The sequence below is a fragment of the Rattus rattus genome, chromosome 3 (genome assembly GCF_011064425.1).
Source record: "Rattus rattus isolate New Zealand chromosome 3, Rrattus_CSIRO_v1, whole genome shotgun sequence".
Lineage (NCBI taxonomy): Eukaryota > Metazoa > Chordata > Mammalia > Rodentia > Muridae > Rattus > Rattus rattus.
In genome coordinates, this window is record NC_046156.1 from 112,904,783 (window position 1) to 112,930,338 (window position 25,556).

The following is a 25,556-nucleotide window of genomic DNA, read 5'->3' on the forward strand; positions in this document are numbered from 1 at the left end:
GAGATTCTTCCAAATTGAGGACACATTGTTCAAGTTATGAATACTTGTCAACAGTAACAAGAAGAATATAATAGATTCATTTACTAGTGTGTTTAAACTTTAAAAAAGCACAGGAAAACATAAATGAAAGGTAAGACTATTTGGCCAGATATGAAGTGACAATTTAATTTTTAGAATCTCCTGTAACAGCAATACAGCTTACATAGGACAGGCATCTTACCACCTAAGCACCTTCGACGATACTTCTGGTACACTTGTTGGGTAAAGCCATTTTCCTTCAGGAGTTCATGAGAAGGATGCTCAAACTTTGGGAATGATTGAGGCATGCAGCTGCAGCTTCCTGTGAGTGGTGCAGCTTCTGAAGGTGAAGCATTTGAACTGCTGTTTGAGGAGAGGAAAAAGTCTTCAAAATGAAGTATAACAGTGGTTCACCCAAAACAAGAGGGCTGGACTCTCCTCAGGAGAACTCATGTGAAGCCGGGTGAACATGGAAGATGCCTGCCCTTCCAGCTTCAGAGGTGGACACAGAAGATCCTGTCTAGCAGCTTAGCAGTATCAGCAATATCGGTGACTCTGGGTTTGACCAAAAACCCTCTGCCTCAGTGAGTAGGATAGAGAGGAGTTGACGAATAGTCCCAGCATCAAGTTCCATCCTCTATGTGCCTGTGTACACATAACGGAATCTGTACTGATCTTTCTCTATCACTGACTGCGGAGTGGTGCAGCACTAGTCTTAACTACAGACACAGGGGACAGAGGAATGATACACAGGTCACACACAGGATCACTCAGAACAATGTCACAAATTCACTAGACTCCAAGAAGATAAGAAGAAAATCCAACAGCTCATTTATTCTCCCAGGTTAATTGCCAGTTTAGCTGAGATTAGGCTCTTGTCAGCATTATAATACTGGGAAACCTCAACTTAATTAACTAGATTAAAATGGAAGATGGAAATGTGAGAGAAAATCCAACATGGTGAAACCAAAAAGCTCACCTTCTTAAAGTCACACCTCATCTGCCTAAGCCAGTCTTCCTCTGAAGAAGCTGCTGCCTGGCTGTTTCCATGTGAACCCATTGTTTAAGCTTAGGCCTTCCTCTTCTTCCACTTGGATTCACGAGTCCTCCAACTCTACCTTGCCACCAAGACCTTCCTAAGACATCAGCAGTTTTCAAAGTGCAGGCCCTGTGGGTACAGGAGAACCTTCCCAAAGCCAGCAAACCCAAACTGTGTCCACATAATTGGACAAAAAGTAATGATGTGCTGACGTAAGCTGAGGCTGTGCTCAGTTTACTAGTGACTGTATTGTTTCCTACTGTGTGCCTGCAATGAGGAAGAAGAACACCTTTCACTTTTGGATGTTTTTGGTTAAGTGGAAAAATTAACTTTATGAAATCACAGCCATGGGGCACTCATCTTTTCTGTCTGACAAAAGCACAGGAGCTCCAGATTTGCATGGTGGGAATGTTCTGAAAACCTTCATCACTGCACCCTGAAAGACAGCTTGGGCTGGGGAACGCTCAGGCCACACAGAGCACACATCTACAACCCCAGCACTCCAGGGACTGGGAAGCCAGGCAAATCCTGGTGCTCGATGACCAGACAACTGTGGCCAAAATGACAAGCTCCAGTTCTGTGAAAGATCGTGTCAAACCAGGAAAGGTGCAGAGTGACAGAGGAAGCAATCAATACTGACCTCTCTACCCTTTATAGACACACATACATGGGGGTGCGTACCCACCCACACAAGAATAGTTAAGACAGTGAACTTTCTTGTTTTGTTTTTGTTTTTAACTACAGTCTAAAGAAAAGAAATAGAAACACAATGCTTTCATGGTCTATTAAAAAACAGATGTCTTGTGGTAAAGTCCTTGTGACTAAGCTGTGAGGTAAAATAGCAGCTTTCTCATGGAACACTGTTTTTAAAAAATATGTATGTATTCGTGTGTGTGTGTGTGTGTGTGTGTGTGTGTGTGTGTGCGCGCGCGCGCGTGCGCGTGCGCGTGCGCTTCCACATGCATGCTGCAGTCCACAGGGAGAGGTCAGAGGACAATGCACACACACCAGTTCTTTCTTTTCACTAAGTGGGTCCTCGGGATAAGACTCAGGTCATCAGGGTCAGTTGCAGTGCGTTTATTTGCTGAGCTATCTTACCTGCCACAGCACTGTCTTAATTAAAGTCAATGATGAGTATATTCTCCAGGCTTCATTATTTGTGAGATGTTGCCTTGACTGGTCATTAACATCAAGACAATTATTGAGTATTGCCAATGCTAAAACTTGAGTTTTTAAGCAAAAATGAGATTTTACAAACTTTGAATTTGTCAGAGGCAAATACCTAAAGGTTTTTTCCCACTGATACTTAAAGACCTTTCTAATAAAGTAATGGCCTTTTTTGTGCTTATGTTAAAATATATAATGTAAATGACCATGTTAAACACTATTTATAAGCTTATAATTCATTGGCATTGCATATACGATCACCACCAGTATCCTACCCCAGACTCTATTAGCATGTCCAACTCTTACCTATTAACCATGAACTTTTACTTTCCTTCCTACCCCCAAAGTTATTAATTTTATTTCCATGTTACTTTCATCAAACCAATATGATGAGAAAAATGTTTTTAGGACTTCCAGAAAGGGCTGAACAGAAAGCCATAGCACATGCTTGTAATCCTAGTGGTGGGGAAAGATGGATAAAGGCATAGCTCTGGGCCTCACAAGGGAACCAGCCTAGTGTATTCTATACAAGTTCAGGGCTAGTCCAGGAGCCTATATTGAAAAAAGGCAGAGAGGGTCTAAGGAATAACAACTAAAGTTGTCCTGAACAAAACATGAATGGAACACACTTATGAACACCTATATGCACACACAAACACATATACATGTATGCCCAAATACACATGGGCAGAATACCTCTGGGTAGACATCTAGGAATAGTATAGCTAGGCCATACAGTAATTCTATATATCTTAACATTTTGAGAAAAATGCTGAACTCAGCTTTTATATCTTCACTAGTGATGCAAAAAGATTCCAGTTTGTCTCCCTCCTCACCAACATTTTCAGAAATTTTCATACTTCTACAATGTAGTATGGGCTATAACAATACAGAACAGAATGGATTGGCTTAAACCACAGAAACATATTTCCTTAAATCCTAGAGGCTAGATGCTATAGAACAAGATGACCAGGTGAAAGGTATTCTGGTTTTCTGTCAACTTGACACACACTAGAGTAGTGTGGGCAGAGAGAGCCTCAAATGAGGGGTTACCTCCACCAGAGCTTATCTATGGGCGAGTTTGTGTGAGCATTCTCTTCATTAATGATTGATGTAGGAGGGACCAGCCCCCAGGGTATATGAAAGCAACCAGTAAGTAGTGGTGCTTTATGGTTTCTGTTTCAGTTCCTGCCTTGAAATGTTGTCCTCATGTCACTAAGTGATGAACTGTGACCTGGAAGTTGTAAGAGAAATAAACTCTTCCTCTGCTGAGTTGATCGTGGCCAATGTTTTATCACCACAACAGAGAAGCAAACTAGGACACTCCGTGTGGTGGGTGGCTCACGCCTGTAATAATCCCAGCACGCAGGACACAGAGGAAAAACAGGTCACATGCTTGAGGCCAGCATGTTCTACATAGTATGTCCTAGACTGGCCTGGGCTCCATTATGAATCCTTGCTTCAGAACCAACGGTGGCAAGAGAAGTCACTAGCAGAGCCATTGCCTAGTAGGCACAGGGCCCTGGGGCTTGATCCTCAGCATCCACCCACCCCCAATCAACCGGAGCTGATTTCTGGTAAACCTCCTGACTTTCATGTGACTCCCATCTTGCTATGTCCTGCCTTCTGTTGAGGCACAAAGAAATATGCCTGTTGTCTCTATGACTTCTTATAAATCTCCTTACACAGAAAATGCACTTTACAACAACAGGATGCTGCTTTCACGGCCTCATTTATCGCCTCCTTAAAGGCCCTATCACCAAACACACTCAAGAGGGCTTAAGGCTTCAATACATGGACTCTGGGGTACACGACTTAGTTCGCTTGACCTAGTGGTATCTCATTGTAGGTTTTTTCCTTATTCTATTAGTTTTTGTCTAGTCAAAGACTATGTCACGATTCTTTTCATGTGCTGGGGTTTTACTTGTATACCTTACCTTTTCTAGAGAAATGTCCACTTAAGTTTTACATATTCTAAAATTAACTTTCTTTTGTCCTTTAAAGATTGTCCTTTACTTGCTCATGTGTGAGTGCAGGTGACTGGAGTCCAGAGGAGAATGGCTCCTGTGAACTGGAGTTATCAGCACTTGTGAATGCTCATCAGACGCTGGGAACTAAACTTGTGTCCTCTGTAAGAGCAGTGTACATTCAGCCACTCAGCCATCTCTCCAGCCCCTCAGCCCCTAAGTTGGTTTATTTAGTTTTTAAAATGTTATTGTAATTGTTGAGTTACAAGAAGACTTTGTATGTTCTGGACTTAAATTCTTAATCAGCTACTGTCATTGCTCCACTAAGGAACATTATTCTATTGATGGCTGCACAACCTTTGATCATCTTGATGTGGTCTATTTACCTTTTATCTTTTATTATCTGGGTTTTAATTGTCACACTCATGGAAATGAAACCAAATCCAATACCATGAAATTTTCTGTGCTTTCTTCTTAAGAACTATATAGTTTGAGTTCTTAAGATTAGGTTTTTAAAATTTTACTTGGAGTGTTTTTTTTTAAATATGGTATTCAGCAAGGTCCTAGGTTCAGTAGCAATGCATGTGGATATTCAATTTTCCCATTGAAAAGATAATATTTCCCCCACTGAATAGTCTTGACACCCTTGTCAAAAAAGAAAGAAACCTGAGCACACATGTGTTTATTTCTTGGCTTCTATTCTATTTCATTGGTCTATGTATCTTTTACTGACCAAGGAAACTTATGTAAAATAAGACTTTATTTTTATTCACTGGAGCTGGAATTACAGGTAGTTGTGAGCCTCCTGATTTGAGTGCTGATAACAGAACTGGTCTTCTGCAAGAGCAGCAAGTGTTCTTAACTGCTGAGTAAGCTCCTCCTCATCTGAAGTAACTTTAAAAGGTAGGAAATGCCCTAACTTAATTATTTTGTTTAAAGTTAGATTTAGCTATTGAGAGATTGCTGCAATTACACTGAATTTAATGTTTCTGTGGGAAAGCTATGAGAGTATTGATAAGGAATGTGGATAATTTATAAATTCTTTGGGTACCAATAATGTCATAATAGTGTTACCCCTTCCCACCCATGAACATGAAATGCCTTTGCACTTATTTAGGACTTCTGCATTTCTTTCATCATATTTTTAAAATTGGTTAATATTGTGTGTATGTACAGTGGATGTAGAGTATTCTTGAGCATTTGTAACGCTCAAAAGACAGCTTTGTGGACTCAGTTCTCTCTACCTTCACATGGGTTCTGGGGCTGAACTCAGGTCCTGAGGCTTGTGTATTAAGTGCTTTAAGCACAGAACCATCTTCCTTCTCTCACACCACCCCCAATTTGACTTTTGTTTTGGGCTTTTGAAACAAGGTTTCTCTGTGTATCCTTGGATGTCCTGGAACTTACTCTGTAGACAGGATTAGCCTTGAACTCGGAGATCTTCCTGCCTCTGCCTCCTGAGAGCTGGGATTAAAGGAGTGGGCCACTACACCTGGCTACACAGAGTCACCTCTTTGGCTTCATGGTTTACAGTTTTGAACATACAAGTTTTTCACATCCTTGGTTAGATTTATTCTTGAATACTTAATTTTTGGGTGCTTAATTTTTATTATTATAAATACTAATGCTTTGTAAATTTCCTTTTCATTTTGCTCATTTGGGCTATTTTGAGAAACAATGGATTCTTTTGAGGGGGCAGTATTTTTCAAAATCAACCTTAATATTTTCTGGTGGATTTCTGAGACTCACACTATCTGTAACAGGGGTGATCTGCCTTCCCAATTTGATGTCTTTTGTTTCTTTGTTTTCTGTTCTAGCTCTGGATAGCACCTTTCATTCAGTGCTAAGGATCTGGAGGGAGCACATGCTTCCTTTCTGTGGTGGGAAACTTGGTATGACTCACCACTGAGTATAATGTTCTGATTTCTATCTTTCAAAAATACCTTTTCTCACATTGAGGAGATTTCCTTTTATTCCTAATTTTCTGAGTTTTTAATCATGAAAGGTCACATCAATTGAAATGGCCAAGTATGTTTTTTTGTCCTTTAGTTCTATTAATAACATAGGCTACATGGATTTATTTTATGTTCCTGGGATGCCACTCTCTTGACCATAGTGAATATTTCTATCCATATGCTACTCAATTTTACTCTCTAGGATTTTTAAAAATGACTTTTGTGTCTATCTTTTTTTTTTCTTTTCTTTTCTTTTTTTCGGAGCTGGGGACCAAACCCAGGGCCTTGCACTTGCTAGGCAAGCGCTCTACCACTGAGCTAAATCCCCAACCCCTCTTTTAAAAAAGACAAAGTGTGACTTGTAATTTTGCTTTCTTTTAAAAAAAAATCTTGTTGTCTTTTTAAAAAAGATTTATTTATTATCTATAAGTACACTGTGGGTGTCTCCAGACATACCAGAAGAGGGCATCAGATCCCATTACAGATAGTTGTGAGCCACCATGTGGGTGCTGGAATTTGAACTCAGGACATCTGGAAAAGCAGTCAGTGCTCTTAACCACTAAGCCATCTCTCCAGCCCTGTAGTTTTGTTTTCTTTAAATGCATGGTGGAATTCACTAATGAATTGCCATTTGGTCCAAGACTTTTATTGGGAATATTCTGATTAGCAATTCAATGTCTTTTATTACAGGTCAGTTGAGATTTTACTTCTTCCTAATTCAGTTGAGAGTATTGTGATAGTTTGGATACTGAGTGTTTGCAAAGGCTGATCACCAGTGTGGGGCCTTTGGAAGGCAGTGGGACCCTTAGGAGGTCAGGTTAAGGGGAGAGCCTTTAGGTCCTAAGCCTGTAAGGGATTATGGGACCCTGGCCTGCTCTGCTCTGTTGCTTCCTGGCCATGGGGAAAATGGCTTTGCTCTGTCATGCACACCTGCCATGATATGCTTGCTGCCTGAGATCACAGCACTGGTTCATCTCAGACCCACAGCACAAAGGTCCATCACAGACCACAGCACAGGCCCATCACAGACCACAGCACAGGTCCACCACAGACCCACAACACAGGTCCATCATAGACCACAGCCCACAGGTCTATCACAGGCATGTTGAGAGATGGGAGCACACACCTTTAATGACACTGACACTGATCTGAGTTCAAGGCCAGCCTGAGCTACATAGTAAAACAGTTTCTTACACACACCACCCCCACCCCCACCCCCACCACCACTTCCTCCTCCTCCTCCTCCACCTCCTCCTCTTCCTCCTCCTTCTCTTCCTCTTCTTCCTCCTAATGGAAAGGTAAGTACAACATGTAAACAGAGACCTTGCTGAGGAGAAATAGAATGCTTAAATATAGGTAAAAAGTGTCCAGTGACTACAGTGAGGAAAGAATAGGGAAGTTAAACACCAGAGACCTGAGCACTGAGATTTTATTAAATGCTAGGACACAAGTGTATTGTGAATCTAAAATAAAAGCAATAAGAGGTGAAGAGGGGCTGGAGAGATGACTCGGGGGTTAAGATTATTTACTGCTCTTGCAGAGGACCTAGGTTACAGATGAACCAAGCCATCTTCTGGTCTACAGGGGCTCCTGAACATAAAAATGGTACACAGAAACCCACTCACATACATATAAACAAAAAAGAAATTAAAAAATTGAAGACAGTGGAAAAAAATTCTAACTGAATATAATAAACCTATTAGACTATCATAGAAACATAACAGGGTAAATATTTAATTCATCATCACTGTTGATGTTTATGGAGTGAGACAGGGGATGAACAAGCTATGAATGTTAATTATTAGCATGAAAAAGCATGGTTCTTAGAAACACCTTTGCTGGGCATGGTGGCAAACACCAATAATCAATCCCAGCGCTCAGGAGCAGAGGTAGGCAAATCTCTGAGTTTGAGGCCATTCTAGTCTACAAAGTGAGTTCTAGGATGGCCAGGGCTACACAGAGAAAGCCTGTCAGACAGACAGACAGACAGACAGACAGACAGACATTCTACCTAAACTAAATGTCACTGACCATTCTCTTCTGGTCTCCAAACATGCTGTAACAAAGCAACAGACAAACACAGAAAAACACAAAAACAACCTACTCATGGAACAAAACCCTATCAGAGCAGTGTGTTGAACAATACACATTTTATGTGTTAAGGACACTGTATTTGATGAGAGCATCATACTCTAAATAAAACACTCTAAATAAGTATTGAGAAAAGTAAGTTTCAAGACTGTGAGTTTAAGATGAAATCCCTTGCACTTGTTTTCATAAAATTAATCTTCCCTGGTGCCTGCAAAATGGCTCAGCAGAATAAAGTGTAAAACAGAAAAATCACCAGACAGCAATTCTGAAAATATCTACTACAAGCATAAAACAGGCTTTACTTATTTTTTTAAGCATTTATTGTGTGTGCAGGTGCACCTGCATACATTCTATGACCCTAGAGCACAGATTATGAGATATTGGTTGTCCTTTCACCCTGTGAGTTCCGGGGGCTAAACTCAGGTTGTCAGGCTTCATGGCAGTGCCCTTTACCCATAAGCCATCTCAGGGGCCCATAAAATAGGTTTTCAACACACAACACTGTAATGGTTTATATTTTCACCTACATATGAGACAAATAATAATTTTTTAAAGTTAAACTAAAAGAAAAAAACACATACTGCTAATAGGTTATCTAAATTGTTTCTTCCCAAGAGGACAACAAAATATTCTGTTCCTAAATTCTTAATATACTCCAAGAAAACCATTTAGGACAAAAATTCTCTTAACAATACCTCTGAAGAACCTACTAAATATCATGAGGAATGTACGTTCTTTCTAAGGAAGCTTTCCAATACTCACACCATTTACAAATCTAACACTCTACTTTGTGAGAAAGATCTGAAGCGGAAACATGTCCCACTGAAGCCTTGCTCTGTGAACCCCGTGGTGACCCATTCTGAGGTCTCTCTTGTGCATGTTCCCTGCGGACCTGTGCTTCTTTGGTTCAACCTTGCTCTGTGGTTGCTCATTGCTGTCTAAGTCTCTATATATTAATTTCCAAATGCTTCCAAATAGCAACTTAGTAATGCTTAGAAAACTTGTGAAGAGAGTGAGAGAGAGTGCTGCCAACTAGGTACCTGACAGAGGGTGGTCTTGGCCCATGGTCCCTGGAATCCATCACCCACCCAACGTGACACTCTAAAGCGGGGGTTGTGCTGTGACTCGTCTTCCTCTTTCGTGGACTCTAAAGAAAAAGAAGGCAAACATTGCAATTTCTTTTGGTAGTTTGAACTTCACAAGTAAATTAAAACACTCTGGCTGCAAACCAACTACACATTTTCACACTGCAGATGGCACATTGTGAAATCACATGAAGTCACAAAACCCAAACATCTCTCACACAAGTTACAAAGCTTAACCTGAAGGACCCTGACTTAGTTTGAGCACAAGGCTAAATGAAATCAACACAGAATAATCCACTGCATCCTGATTGTCTTTAATCCCATGACACCTTGAAAAAGAAGGCACAGTTCAGCCTAAAGACAGTGTGGTAAATACCATTTTAAAGTGAACTATTACGAGGTGTACATGTTACAAAGACTCCTCGTGCACTGTTAGAGGATGTACAATTCAAGCCTCATACCCCTGGGTATTTGTATGTTTATGTTGATGGTTCTTGGTTCTTTGACAACAGGACAAAACCTCCATGTTTTGTTAGGATCTTGCAGTTGGAGCATTTGATGTGCTTTGGAAATCCCTGTAGGGTGAATCCTGGGAGAAGCAATCACTGTAGAAGGCATTGTGCCAGCCATTGTTGTTGAGGTCATTTCTGAGAGATCAAACAGCTTCTAAGTTCATTTATTAATCAGGTCTGCCAAGTGGCTCTTTAAATCATTTAGATGGTAGAAAAATATTTTACTTTGAAACTAAAGACAAATCTGAAAAACTCTAGGCCCAAGAGTTTTTCATTCAAATATTTCAAATACCTTAAAAGGAATTTATAAAAATACTTGGTAGCATTACCTTGTTTTATAACATTCTATTGTGTTTTACAGTAAGCAGGTAAGATGGTTCAGTACGTAAACATACCTTCTGCCAAGCCTGATGACCTAAGTTCTGCTGCAGAACCCATATGGTACAGGAGAGAACAGACTGACTACAGCAAGTTGCCCGTTCACCTCCACCCATACATGTGCACAGACACATAAATACAGCCTTTAAGAGAAGGCTTATATCCCTGTTGTCATTTCTAATTCCATTTCCTTCCTGGTTTTCCTCCTCAGAGATGACCAAGCTCTTACTTAAGCTTAGTATTTTAGTCTGTTACTACATATTTACAATATTATTTTTCCCTAATTGACTTTATATATGTGAAATCATACTTTATGTATCATGCTCTAAATTGTTTGTATTTTATTCATTTACCAATCTTGTGTTTCACTACTGAAGAATATGCTGTTATATAAATGTATCAAATCTCCTGATTCTCCTGCTGATAAGATATTTGTTATTTCCAATGCTTTGGTTTAATCAGGAATGCTGTACCACTGTTGGGGAACATGTCTTTGCTTACTTGCTCCAGTTATTACCAATTGCCACTTCAATTCTAGTTTCCCAACAGCTGTCTTGCTTACTGGGTGTATAGTTTTCTGGGTAGGTTCCCCCCAACCCCCCACTTCTCTCTGAAAGCCCTGTCCTTCATCTTGTGTGCAACCAGTTGGCCCTGCATCTTTCAATGCTCAGCACAGATGCTGGGGCACGGGAGACACTTAAGCACCTCCTGCCATCAGACTGAATGCTTTGAGTCCTTTGGCCCTTATACATTTGTTGCTTCAGCTATAGCTTGGGTTTGAAATACCTCCCAGAGGCCCATGTGTGAATAGCTTGATACTCAGATTGGCACTGTTGGAAATGGTGGAATCTACTACAGAGGTAGAGCTTAGTGGGAAGTCAAGCCATACAGAGGCATGTCTCTGTCCCTCCCCTTTCCTCACAAGCTCCCATCACAAGTCCAAAGGCAAAAGCACCAAGGGGCCATGGACTGGATTTTTAAAAGTCTAAGCTTAAACTTTTCCTTCTTATAAGCTTCCCACATATTTTGTCTCAGCACAGAAAGCTGAGTCGGTTTCATTAGCCTATTAATGTTTATTCTCATCTGTCATCTCATTAGATCCCTGAAAACAGCATCTGCAATCTCACCGAATACCAGTGTCGGTCTCAGAAGGAATGTCAAACTTAATTCAAATGTGTTTATGCTATTTTACTTCTGCCAAAATATCGCAGATTTTTGAAAATAAGAATGAACATGAAAGGGAAGATGTCCTATCACACACGAAGGTGAAAGAAGTTCCAACATCTGGGGTCAACGGCTTTCTGGGCAGTGAGCTTTGATTTTTGATTCCCACTCATCAGGGGCATTTGCCCAAGGAAATAATGTCTGAAGTATGGGGAATGTAAGCCTTGGAAATCCTGAGCCTGGAAACCAATAATGTTAAATTATGAGAAATATATAGAAGTAGGAAATGAGAACATTTAAATAATAATGACAAAAGTCAAAGGATGGGAGAAGTTTAGGAATCCCACCAATTAGTAGCACTATGGCACCCAAAAACAGTGGCTGAAGCATGTTACCAGGAAGCAGATTAGGAATTACATGAGTCCACAATAAAATGCTAAGACTCAGTTACTTTCAAAGGTTGCTGGGGTACCAACTTAGTATTTTGAAAACTGATAAACTGGATCACAAGAAATTACGGTTTGTCCTATAAAACTTTGGTTTCAAATTGAACAAAGAGTTGATAGCGTTCTCTGCCCCCCGCCCTCCTCTTTTTTTGTGACATAGTCTCACTACGTAGCTCTGGCTGGCCTGGAACTCCCTATGTAGAAAGGGTTGGCCTTGAGTTCAAGAGCAATTCACCTGCCTCTGCCTTCCTCGTGATGGAATTAAAGATATTTTGATATTTTAATTCTGTGTAAGAAATGCAAAGGAACTAAGTTATTATTAACACTTGACAAAAGTAGAGGGTTAGGAAATTTTTATGAAGTACTACACATACAAGGCCAAGCAAAGCCTGCGTCCTTCAGCCATTAGCATCCGGCAACATATGAAGAAGTATTTCCAGAAAGATGATTCGAGTGAGACTGAGTGTGAAGTGGCAGACACAAGTAGCTGTAAAGGCTGGTCAGGATAAGGACGAATGGCAAACCACTGAGAGTGAAGTCAGGTGAGACTGGCACATGGCAGCCCGTAAGCAATCGCCCATGTTTTATCAAGTGACAAGGCCTCTTCATTACACTTGCTCACTTATGTGTAGGGGTGTGGGTGTCGGCACATGTGTGGAGGTCGGAGGGAGACTTGGGGTCAGTTCTCTCCTCCTATCACATGGGCTTGAACTCAGGCATTGAGGCTTGACAGTAAGCATTTTTACACACCAAGTCATCTGGTCTGCCCCACAAAAGGAAAGAGTTTTTATTTCATAATTTAACTTGATTCAAGGATTAATATTAATTAATTAATATTGATATATCAGTAAGGATATAACAATTTCATGAATACTATGATCTATGGTCTATGCTTTTTAACTCAAACATTTTTTCAAATTTGTATAGTCTACTATTTATAATATGTTGACATAAAATTATTAAAAATAGTTCAATTCAAATAAAATATTTATATCAGGCATTAAAATACTATTACAATATGCATAATAGGGACTAGATGGATGGCTCAGTGGTTAAAAGTACTGGCTATTCTTCCGCAAGACCCAGATTCAATTCCCAGCACCCACATGGCAGTTTGAAACCATCTGTAACTCCATTCCCAAATGATCTGACACTTTATTGCAGCCTCCACAGGCATCGAGCACACATGTGGTGCATACACATACATGAAAATCAAACACATACAAAAAAATAAATCATTTAAAATATGCATATATAGAGCACATGTTAACATTTTATCAACTACTAGCCTGGAAGAATATATTAATATTAACTAATGTAAATAAAAACTAAAGGTCTTATCATATACATAAATAGTCATAATAGTATTGTTTAGAATAGACAAAATAGAAACAATCCAATATCCACTACCTGTTGATCAAAGTGTTTGTACAGACATAGAACACTGTCTGTGATAAAAAGGAGTAAAACATTGGTCTGTATAATGACCCTCAGTTGTAAGATTGGCTATTACATGAAGGCTGCCTCATAGTCACTTGGTCCACCATGCATTTTCTGGGAACTGCAAAGCCACAGAGAAGTAAGGGTGCAGCTGCTGCCAATGGTTGAAGGCGAGTGCTGACATCAGCTATGAGTAAGAGGGAGTGCTCAGCACGGTGGCATTGCTGAACACTGGAGGGGTTGCTGACGCGCAACTGTAGCGGTTACTGAAATTCAAATGATAGCCTTAAAGTGGGTACATTTTAATATGTAAACTATACTTAAAAAACCTGAAAAAAAAACGAATCAGGCCATCTGCTCTTTAGAACACTATACTACAAACCATCTATAATCCATCCAGATTTTACTAAAAGCCTATGAAGGAATTAGTATCTTATAAGCTGAATAGTGGCTAGTAAAATGTAACCTTAATAGCATCCCTGAGGGAAGCCTGCTAGCCATGTGCATCCTGATTTTTCCACCTATAACTTACTAAACCAGAAACTTGGTGTGGAACCCTGTTTTATCAAGTTCCCAGTGAATAATACAATGCTCGCTAAATTTAAGGATCACTGATTCTACTTTTCTACAAGTTGAGATTTTCCAAATTTTACCCCTGCCAAATCAAAGCATAGTCCAGTGTGATCCCTTCCCACACTGCTGCTACCCGCCTTGTATAACAGCAACACACTCCTGAGAGACAGAAACTTCAAAGGTTTTGTGTTTGTCTGTTTGTTTTTAAATCAATAAAGATGTCACTAAAGCCAAGTTCAGCAAATGACAGAGTGTAAATATTTTCGGCTTTTTTGGTCAAAGACCTCTGTCGAAACAACTCAGGCTTTGCCTCTGTGGCTTGAAAATAGCCTTTAGTCCTAATAGCGGACGGTATGACTAACTAACTGGTCCTCAGCGTCCATGGGTCAGAATATGCTGACAACAGGCCCAACTAGAACACTGGACTTGGACTTTCGCTTATTAAAGAAAGAGTTGCTGGGTGGTACTGGCTCACACCTTTAGTCCTGAGCAGGTAGAACTCTGAGTTTGATGCCAGTCTTGATCAAGTTTCAGGGCAGCCAAGGGCTACACAGAGAGACAGACCCTATCTCAAAGAAACCAAAAATAAAAAGCTATGACTATACTCCTCCATTAATTCAATAACGTACAGGGCAACATGAACACTGTGGAAAACCACAGTTGCTGAGACTAAAACCTGAAGTGATACTCTAGAGGAAAGAGGACTGGGGTCCTGGGGGTGGGCACAGCATGAGAGTGAGCTGAGCAGAGCAGGGCATTAGTAAGGAACAGCTCTTTTAAAACAGCCTGATTTACACATATGTTGAGTCTGCAAAGAAAGGAACAGAGAACGCCACTTGTTCTTTGGAGACAGGGTATTGCTATGTAGCCCACACCAGACTGACACTGGAGACCATATTGCATTAGCTCGGTGCTTGGGTGACAGGATGCTTAATTTAATTTTGTAGCTTAAAATAATGGAAGTTTCCTAAAATTCATTTAAAAATATATAGTTACAATTATGTAAAAAAATTTAATGACCAGCACTTGGAGGCAGAAGTAGGCAGGTCTCTGTAGAATGGTCTACATAGCAAGTTCCAGGCCAGGCTCAAAGCAAGCAAACAAACAAACAAGCAAACCAAAAAAACTAGTAAAAGTGCAAGAAGTACAAACAAGGAAACTATGGCACTTATACTTAAATGTCTTTAAATAGGTGATAAAAATCAACAAGACAAAAAAACAACAACAAAAAACCCCAAAACACCAAACAAAACAAAACAAAACCAAGCACAATCAACAGAAACTGCCCAATCACAGAAAAAGCAACTAGAAAACACTTGCAGAGCCTCAGTAGTCCCCAAGAAGCTATCCTGACGACTTCTCTCTGGAAAGCTAGGGAGAAACCACATTGTCTGTACTGAACAAGTGACTGAATGTCTGTGTCCAAAACCATGCAAGCCAGAAAGAAGTGGCACAATGGTTAACCTGCTCTAAGAAAGAACTGGGGGTTGGGGATTTAGCTCAGTGGTTGAGCGCTTGCCTAGCGTGTGTAGAGAAGGGAGGGCTGGGAGACATCACCGAATGCACTCAGAGTTGCTAAAGAAAGGACTTTAGTAAACCAGGCGAGGATACCAGAAGGAAACTCAACCACCAGAAATGGAGAGAGAGCAAGAGAAATGTGTGGACAGACATAATGTTCTATGCTCTCACTAAGTTCTCTAGAACATCTTTAATAGTTGAAAAGTAAGCGATGTTCACTGCCCAATGGGCATTTAATTGTATGAAGATGTAAAAGAAAAGCTATTGTGTAAAGAAACAGATGGGAGGGGACTGGAGAGACGGCTCAGCAGTTGAGGGCACTTGCTGCTTTTGTGAGGACCAGGTCCACTCTCAGCAGCCACATGGGTGGCTCCAAAAGATCTCATGTTCTCTCTGTCACCAACAGGCTGTTGTACAACATTGTGCACACACATGCCGGGGACACACTCGAATACACACAATTCTTTTAAAGAACTAAATCTCTGAACAATACATAGGGAGCCAGTGAGATGGCTCGATGTATAAAAGTATTTGCTGTTCAAACCTGACAACCCAAGTTCAATCTCTGGAATCCACGTAAAAAACAAAACCCAGATATCAGCATTCCTGAGATGAGATGGATAGAGACCAAAAATTGTCTACAAGGTCAGATGGTAAATAGCCTGAGGCACTGTCGATGTCAGAAGCAAGAGATACTCCATTTCAAAGGGAGGGTGAACAGAGAACCAATTCCCCAAATGACTGACCTCCCCTGGTGTGAGGCAGCATCCATGTGACTATACACATGCATCACACACACACACACACACACACACACACACACACACACACACACACACACACACACCTAAATTCAAAATAAAAAGTAAGAATGCCCCCAGCACTCAGGAGGCAGAGGCAGGTGGATCTCTGAATTTGAGACCAGGTCTGTAGGACAGCCAGGATTATACAGAGAAACCCTGCTTTGAAAAAACAAATGAACAATGAAACAAATGAAGAAGTAATTAAAAATAAGTAAACTAAATATACCAACTAAAAGGCATTGTCAGGTTGAAAACAAACTTTACCCAATTATATGATATAGCAAATCATATTTACTTCAAATATAGTGATACAGGAAGAGAAGGGCTAGAAAAAGATAAAAAAAGAGATATGTTACACAGCATAAAAGTAATCAGTAGAAGCATGGAGTAGCTTAACTAAGATCAGAAACACTAGATTTCAGAGCAGAGAGAACTGCAGCAGATAAAGGATAACACATCCGTGTGGGTCAAATTCACCAGGCAGACAATAAAGAGAGCACCCGAAGAAGAGTCCAGGGCGAGTGCAGCAGAGACACTTTCAGAAGGCAGAGGAAAAGATGTCGACTTATCCTCAGAAATAAGCATAAAAAACAGACAGAAATCAACTCACCAATGTCAACCACCACCTAAACCAAACAGTTATTATAGAACATTCCACTAAACACAGCATGTACCTCCACGGTGGAGTGGCTTCGTAGCATATGAGAGGGCATGGGTTTAACCATCAGAAAACACGCATGCACACAAGTTAGACTTTCATGGTCACAAAAGTATTGAAATAATGTAGAATATGTTCTTTATAATAAAACCAAACTATACAAAATAAGACTGGTATCAAAAATAGAAAAACTTTCAATTGCTTGGAAATTAAATAGCACATTCCACGTAGAAATGAAAGCTGAAATCTTAAAATATTCTAGAAATCATTATAAATGAGCATTAACATCTTTATCAACATTTGTGGATTGCAGCTAATGTAGTATTGGGAAGAAAGTAACAGGATTAAATGCTTCCATTAGCAAAGAAAGACTACATTCAGTAATATAAACTTCTCCCTCATAAAATTATTATGAAAACACACAAACTAAGAAATTAAAAAAAAAACATGTAATAGTTGATCGGTCAAAAAATTTTTAATTACAAAATATTAGGAATAAAAAAGCATATTTTGAAATTTGTGAAAAGCATTCTTCTTCATAGGAAATTTGCAGCACTGGGTACTCTCAGCATCAAACTCAGTCACACTACACCAAATCCAGCACATATCACAATGAGGAGCGAAGCAAGCCATGCCAGGGCAGTGGGACGGGAGCAAGGCCAGAAACTAATGGGACCACAAGAAAGAGCAGAGTAACTTGGGAAAAACTAAAGAGATGAGATTAATGAGTAACAAGGATGTAAAGAAACACCTTGCCTGTGGGGCAGGAGCTAGGGCACAGCTGGGCCTTATGATGCAAAACAAACCTCAGGAATGTCTTAACTAGCCCAGCAGTGCACACCTGCAGTCTCAGCTTTTCAAGTGTTAGCTAAAGCAGGAGGGTTGCTCAGCTGAGCCTGGATAAGACAGTGAGAACCCATCTCACAGTAACTAGTACTCACTACCTCATTGTGTGTGCGAACGTTTTAGTGTCAAGCAGATCATCCCTCTAGATCAAACCTGTGGGAATAGAAACAGATGAAATGTGGCCACAGCAACACAACTTGCAAAACACAGAAGGTGGAAATGTCCTAGAACAAGCCCCTCACTTCTGCAGTAATGCGCTGTAAGCCACAGCAGGCTTTACTACCATATATACATCGCACAGACTTCTTCTCAACTAGACACTCAGTGTTTGCAGCTTACATGCACATTTATTAAGACAATGCCACTGGAGCCACAGAGGTGGTTCAGAAGTGCTAGCTGCACAAGCATGAGGACCCAGCTGGCACCCATGTAAATGCCATCTGGATGTGAAACCTCCCTGCAATTCCAGGGCCTGCTCCAAAGGTAGAGATAGAACAGTCACTTTTTAAAGCATCTTCAAGGAAAAGAAAATCATCCTGAGTGAGGTAACCTAGACCCAGAAAGACAAACATGGCGTGTACTCACTTGTAAGTGGATATCAGCTGTAAAGTAAAGGCTAACCATGCTACAGTCCGCAGGCCCAGAGAGGCTAAGTAACAAGGAGGGCCTAAGAGGAGGATGCAAGGATCTCCTTGGGAAGAGGAAATGGAATAGATTTCACCTGTGGACTGGGGTGGGTGGAGTTGAGAAATCATATGGGGGAGGGGTACTGGGAGAAACTACTAGAATTTGGGAGGCATTTCGGGGTCAAGGTAGAAACTTAGTGCAGTGGAAACTCCATGAAATATAATTAATCAGTTAGAGAGTAACCCTAATAAAGACTCCTAGTAATGGAGAACTGAAGCCTAAACTGGCCATCTGATGCAGAGTAAGAACAACCTATCTAGACCTCCTACTTTACTACAAGACTGCCCAGGTTTACAGTCTGTGTGTTTGAATCTCTAAAATGTGCAGAAGTTCATTATATATGTTAAGGTTCAGTTTTTAAATTCTAGTATTTCTTGATAGCTGAAGAATCCTTTAATATAACGTAGAACATCTTTAAGAGCGCACAGGCACAGAAACAGGTGTCCATGCCTTGCTAGGACGGTGAAGGTGCTACGGAACTTCTCCGTTTGGTTCAAAAGAAGTTCAGGTGTTTGGTTTTCAAACTGCCCTTTACTAATGAGACTTACCTTCTTAAAGTTCTTGCTTAAGTAGAGTTGGGGAGTCTAATTATGAAACTAATTAATGACTAAAATTTGATCAATAGACAACAATTGATACCAACCTCAAAACAATTGAGCTTTAGAACAGGGCTTAAATGTACCTTAATAAAGATTTCTGTTAAGGAATCTAGTGTCATATTTAACAATATGAAAAGCTTAAGAGAACCTTAAATATTTATATGTAAAAACTTTGTAAGAGCATATATACATATATATATATACATATATACTCGTCATCAGCTGTTTATTGGGTATTTACAGACAGGAATGCTGGGCATTATTGAATTTACATAGTTTGGTAGTATGAATATGCTTGGCCCAAGGAGAGGCACTGTTAGGAAGTGTAGCCTTATAGAAGAAAGTGTGGCGTTCTTGGAGGAAGTCTGTGACTCTGGGGGTGGGCTTTGAGACCCTCCTCCTAGCCATGTAGGAGACAGCCTTCTTGTGTTGGCTTTTGAGACAAGATGTAGAAATCTCAGCTCTTTCAGTATCATGCACGTTTAAACACTACCATGCATCCTGCCATGATGATAATGGACTGAACCTCAGGACCTGTAAGTCAGCCCCAATTAAATGTAGTCCTTTGTAAGAGTTGTCTTGGTCATAGCGTCGTCTCCTAACAGCAATGAAACCCTAAGACACACAGTAATCTAAACACACTTGGCCCTTAAGAGATATTTTTTAAGTTCAAAATTAAGTGTATACATAAAAAGAAATGATTATCAGGTGAAATATGAGTGGCATTTGGTATAAGATTCAAGATCACTAGAAAGACATCATACCACAGCTGGGACAAAAACAGTCCCTAAAGGATGAGAATTTACAGTATGGGAAAAAACATTCTAAATATGGATTGGAAGCAGACACAAGACACTTAGAAAAGACACCACATCTATTAGAAAATAAAAACATGAATAAGAAAATGTGTGTACAACATGGGTAATTAAAGGCCTGTTGAAGAACCAGAAGAAAGCCACTAGAAGTTTTGCTTCGTTCTCTAGTGATGGGTTGCAAAGGGTGAGTTGGGATACCTAGGTGAGCTGAAGACTCGTTTTTAAAACCCTCTCACAAGCTCAGCAGACAGGAGAGAAGAAGGGACCCCTCCCTGCCTCTGCCCCCACAGGCTCCTCCTGCTACATTATTATGTACATGTCCACTGCACTGATCTGCAGACATGGACAACATTGCTAGAGGCAAAGGCCATTCATTCTGGAAAGCAGAGAACGATCTCCAGTGACTAAGGTTACAATCTACTACTATTGGTTGGTTAACTAAACAATACCTAGATCTCATCCAGGTGGACAATACCCAAAGAAGGCTTAAGTGTTTGGCAGATGGAAGCAAATTAAAAGGATCATTAGAGAACAGTTGTAGGAGTTTGCTCTGAATACCTAGCCACAGCATGTCACATTGTTAGTCATTAGTTACTACCAACTGGCATCATCCACCACATCCTGCTGGTGTTGTTGATGATCTTGTTTGCCTTTGGGAGGTGAATGTGTTGGGGGCTTTGAGATGTTAGGGAGATGGAGAGGGGTTGGATATATTTCATGGTATCCATATAAGGAATTTCTCTAATTAGAAATATATTTAAAGGGCATGCTAAGAAATATAAGCTCCTTACTTTAGGCCAAAATTTCTGCTTCCAAGCCTTTATTAGGTCTAGGGGAGTTAGCTAATTACAGATGAGACACTGGGATTCATTCACTAGCCCTGTGGAAAAACTGGGGAGGGGTCTCTAGTTGCAGCCTGTGGAGGAGGGCTTGCCTAATAGATCTAGTATATGCTATGCTATGATTAATCCAAATACCAGAAAAGAAAAAAAGGAAGGAAAAAGAAATTGTTCTTTGCTGACTGTTCCTTACTATGGCCCAAAGGTCATTATTAGCAAGTCCTAAGTCAATAAACAAATACTCTGTTTATAACATGGAGGACTCAAAAATACAATCAACCTGGATACACCCCGAGAGTATGTTCTCCTTTAAAACAATTGATATAAACTGGAGGACTGATAAAAACTAGATAAGCACAGGAATCAAAAGTGTTGATCTTAATAGTAATCAACAGGGAGCAGTGATATGGCTTAATGGGATAGCGTGTGTCCAGTATGAGACCTCAGTATAGTTCCCAACAGCCCCCCTTATAAACCTGTGATGAATAGAACTGTGTCAGCACCTCTCAGAGAGACCACTCGCACCCTCAAAGCTCCTCTCTACCTATCATTCTGCTTTCTGCCTCTCCTTCCCCAATGATAGCTAGGGTGCTGACTTCCTCACCATAGATTCTGGTTTGTCATGCAGGACTGTGTCGGCTCTCATCGGTAACTGGAACACAAGCTCTCACCATTAGTTGGAACACAGGCACACTCATTTGCTTAGCAGAACTTCATCAGTGAGACTGCAGAATTGAGCAGTTGCCACAGATAAACACATGACCCTCGTTTACTTCCATCCTGTTCTACTGTTAGGATTGATAGAGTCCTCTCCGCATTATGGCTACTACAACTAAGTTGCTATTTTTTTAAAAGTGTATTTCTTAAGAACTTTTCTATGAACAAGGACACAACTTTTGTTGAATATTTACTTGAGGAGGCACTGTGACGTCAGTATGCTCCTCCTCAGTCTAAAGGAGAAAGGCCCACTCTTCTAGGCCGCCATCCGCATCTCCCAGTGTAGTAAAAGCCTCAGAATCAACACTTGGCAGCACCAGCTCTTAACATCTAGCCACGGTGATGAAGAAAGAAACCAACATAAAATGATGGAACATGAGTGACAACAGCCTATGTAGGTTCATAACTGTAACAAATGTTCCACTGTGGTGAAAGTATTGATAATAGAGGTGGCTAGGTATATATGAGGTTCAGGGTGTGTGGAAAAATCTGACTCTGCACATTTTGCTGTGAATCCAGAACTGTGCTAAGAAATAGGTAAAAGTTCAAAGCCATTTTGGCAAACATTAACTATGGGCTTATGTTGCCTAGACTGGTTTTGAACATGCAGTGATCCTCCCACCTTAGCGCCCTCTATGAGAGGATCGGAATCGTAAGCCAATATTCCCAACACTTTGTAGGAGGTGTGGAGGCTACAGTGTATTGGTTTATTCCCAGACTATCCTCAAGTTTAGTACAAAGCCAAGGTTGGCATGAAACTCCAAATCTTCCTGCCTTTAGCTTCCGCCAGCCTACTTTCTGAAAGTTCTAGTGGTTTGTAAATATTAGTTATGTCTTTGTTTTCTTTAAAAAAAAAAAAACTGAATGTAGTTTTTGTCAATTTTTATACTATGTACCTTATATTGTTTGCATATATGTATTTGAAATTTTATGCATCAGTAGATGTATATAGATTTAGAGGTTGAAACTTTTAGAGTAAAACCCATGATTATAAAAAGTCCATTTTGAGGCAAAGTTTAGAACAGAGGCAGAAGGAATACCCATTCAGAGCCTGCCCCACATGTGGCCCATACATATACAGCCACCCAATTAGATAAGATGGTTGAAGCAAAGAAGTGCAGGCTGACAGGAACTGGATGTAGATCTCTCCTGAGAGACACAGCCAGAATACAGCAAACACAGAGGCGAATGCCAGCAGCAAACCACTGAACTGAGAACGGGACCCCCGTTGAAGGAATCAGAGAAAGGACTGAAGAGCTTGAAGGGGCTCGAGACCCCATATGAACAACAATGCCAAGCAACCAGAGCTTCCAGGAACTAAGCCACTACCCAAAGACTATACATGGACTGACCCTGGGCTCCAACTGCATAGGTAGCAATGAATAGCCTAGTAAGAGCACCAGTGGAAGGGGAAGCCCTTGGTCCTGCCAAGACTGAACCCCCAGTGAATGTGATTGTTGGGGGGAGGGCAGTAATGGGGGGAGGATGGGAAGGGGAACACATGTTGGCCCAGAAACCAGGAAGGGGAATAACAATCGAAATGTAAATAAGAAATACTCAAGTTAATAAAGATGGAAAAAAAATAAAATGTCCATTTTTATAGACTCAAACATTATCTTTATTATCTATTTATTTTATTATGAGGTATGTGATGTGTTTGGGTGTCCATGTGCCATGATAAAGGTCAGAGGACAACTCTGTGGGGTTGGTTTTCTCCTTCTACCTTTGTGTAGTTCCTGGGGACTAACTCAGGTTGTCAGGCTTGTGTGGCAAACTCTTTCTTCAGTTAGCCACCTCACCAGCAATTCTTTTTATTATGAAAATCTGCTCCTCTCTGTTGACAGTTTCTTTTGCTGTGCACAGGAAACATCAGCTGTGAACACAGACTGCACACAGAATTGGAGAAGTCCTCAACCAGATATACTTCAGATAGGGCTGAAATCCAGAATTATAAAGAACTTCAAAAATTAAATTCTAAGGAAATAAAACTGCCAGTCAACAAACTGGGCTAACAAATTTAACAGGTAGTCTTCAAAAGAAGAAACACAGGAGCTGGAGAGATGGCTCAGCAGTTTAGAGCACTGACTGCTCTTCCAAAGGACCCAGGTTCAATTCCCAGCATCCATATGGCAGATCACAGTTGTAACTCCATTTTAAGGAGATCTGACACCCTCAAACAGACATGCACATAGGCAAAACAGCAATGCACATAAACACAAATAGCCAATAACTATTTAGTAAGGGTTCAATGTCTCTAGTCATAGGGGAAATGCACATTAAACCTACTTTTGAGATACATTCTAGAACAGCTGTCATCAGGAAAACTAACAAGAGAATGTGGGCAAAGAGGAACTCTTCTTATTCACTGTTGGGAGAGTGCAAATAGATAGATGTTATGATAATAAGATTGGAGGTTCATCAAAATGTTAAAAGTAGCTTACTACTACCTATTAAAGAGAACTACCCAGCTCTCCCATTCCTGGGTGTATGCCTTAAGTACTGTATACTCTGCTATAGCAATATCTACATATTCATGTTTAATGTTGCTCTGTGCATAGCAAGGGATGGAACCAGATTAGATGTGTGTCAGTAGATGAGAAGATAATGCAAACTGTCACACATACAAAGTAGAATATTATTCAGTTCTATAAAAAATGAAACAACATGTACAGGAAAATACATGGAACTGAAAATGCACATTATTACGTGGTGTAACCCAAACTCAGGGTGGGGAACCTTCATGTTCTCCCTCATATATGGATGCTCACTTATGATGGATGCGTACATATATAAATAGTTGTAGGTGTGGGCATAGTACACCATTTAGAAAGGACATCAAGAAAGAGCAGTATTAGGTGATGAGGAAGCAAAAGGACATGAACTGTGAATAGGGTGTAAAGCTAATTGGTTTTCTTCCTAGTTTCAACTCCATCATAATTTTTTTCTTTGTGGTCATTAAGTCCATAAAAATCCAAGTCACAGTATTTTAACTGTGGGAAAGTTCTCTGACATGTACAGTTTTGGACTAGGTATTAGCTAGCATGGCTATTCTAATTTGGGCATGTGACATTTTCACTTGGGAGTTCACTGTGATAGAGTGATTTGATTTCAGTCTTCTGGTTATGCGCAGCAGCACAGGCTTGTGTTCCGTTCCACACACACTGAAGAGTTAGGCGTCTCCTCTCTCTACCCCCTTGCCCATATTCCTGAGTTTTGTCTGGTACCATGTTTCTCCATCTGACATTCTTCCTTTAGGATTTTAAGTTCTGCTATAAATAAACTCTTCCCTGGTTTTGTTTGATAATATTGTTATTTTAGATCTAGTTTAGCATACTAGTTTAGGGAGCTATGTTTGTTAATTAATTGATAAAGCAATTTACCTATTTTCAGAGCAAGATGGAGAGAATGAGCAACTAGGGATCCAGGACTCTTATCTCCCTACTCTTCTATGCTCTTCTTGTAGTTAACACATCACAGGTCATTTTGTGTCCTTTGGCTAAAGGTAATCACCATGCTGGCAGAACTGATGTTGAGAAGTGTTGAAATAACATTATAATTAACTGATTCACATTCAAACTATTTTAGATTTTCTTTTATTTTAAGTGGCTATACTGGGAGATGAATTTTAAATATTTAAACTTAAACACTATATATGATGGCTACGAAATCTAAAATTTGAGGCACTCAACATCTTCAAGAATTCTTGAAAATTCTAGTCATGGTGGCATGTCCAAATTAATTCCAACACTCACGAAGATAAGAAGGCAGGAAGTTTGAAAGCCTTGTCCATGACATAAGACCCATTATTTAAAGGGGCAGGGAGAGAAGACCATAATAATGTGGTTTTACCAAAATTAGTAATTTATTTTCAAAGGTGCATCTACTTCCAAATTCTGAGCTACAAGAGGTGAATGTAGAATTGTAGCAATGGAAAAGCAGCTAAGAACATGAACTGTTCTTTCAGAACTGGGGTTGGTCCCCAGCATTCAATCGGTGGGCTCCTGCATGCACACAGCACATACAAACTCATGTAGGAACAAATCTACATAAAAATAACACTTTAAGGGAAAAGAAGTAACTGTGGTAACTATCCCCACTCATTCTCCCCCAGGGTAGCAATGGGATGCTGCCAATCAAACTGTCAGGTCCAGTTCTGGAGAAACACATAGGTGAGCCAAACTAAAACAGCCCCCTCCACTTGCTGCAAGGAAGAATTAACAAAACTGGGCCTGATTAGGT

General features: G+C 40.3%; 1 protein-coding gene across 2 annotated transcripts in view; it reads right to left on the reverse strand.

The window, feature by feature from the left end:
- Window positions 1–25,556, reverse strand: part of LOC116896907 (la-related protein 1B-like) — a 57,021-nt gene that overhangs the window by 6,268 nt on the left and 25,197 nt on the right. Inside the window, exons 2-3 of one of the 2 annotated variants that reach the window (XM_032898465.1) lie at window positions 9,278–9,384; window positions 221–381 (exon numbers count right to left, since the gene is read on the reverse strand). In XM_032898465.1, the coding sequence (XP_032754356.1) occupies window positions 221–381; window positions 9,278–9,318 (202 nt within the window). In that variant the 5' untranslated portion in view covers window positions 9,319–9,384. Of the gene's footprint in view, window positions 1–220; window positions 382–9,277; window positions 9,654–25,556 lie in introns of those variants that run through there. The other variant, XM_032898464.1, reaches the window with a different exon arrangement.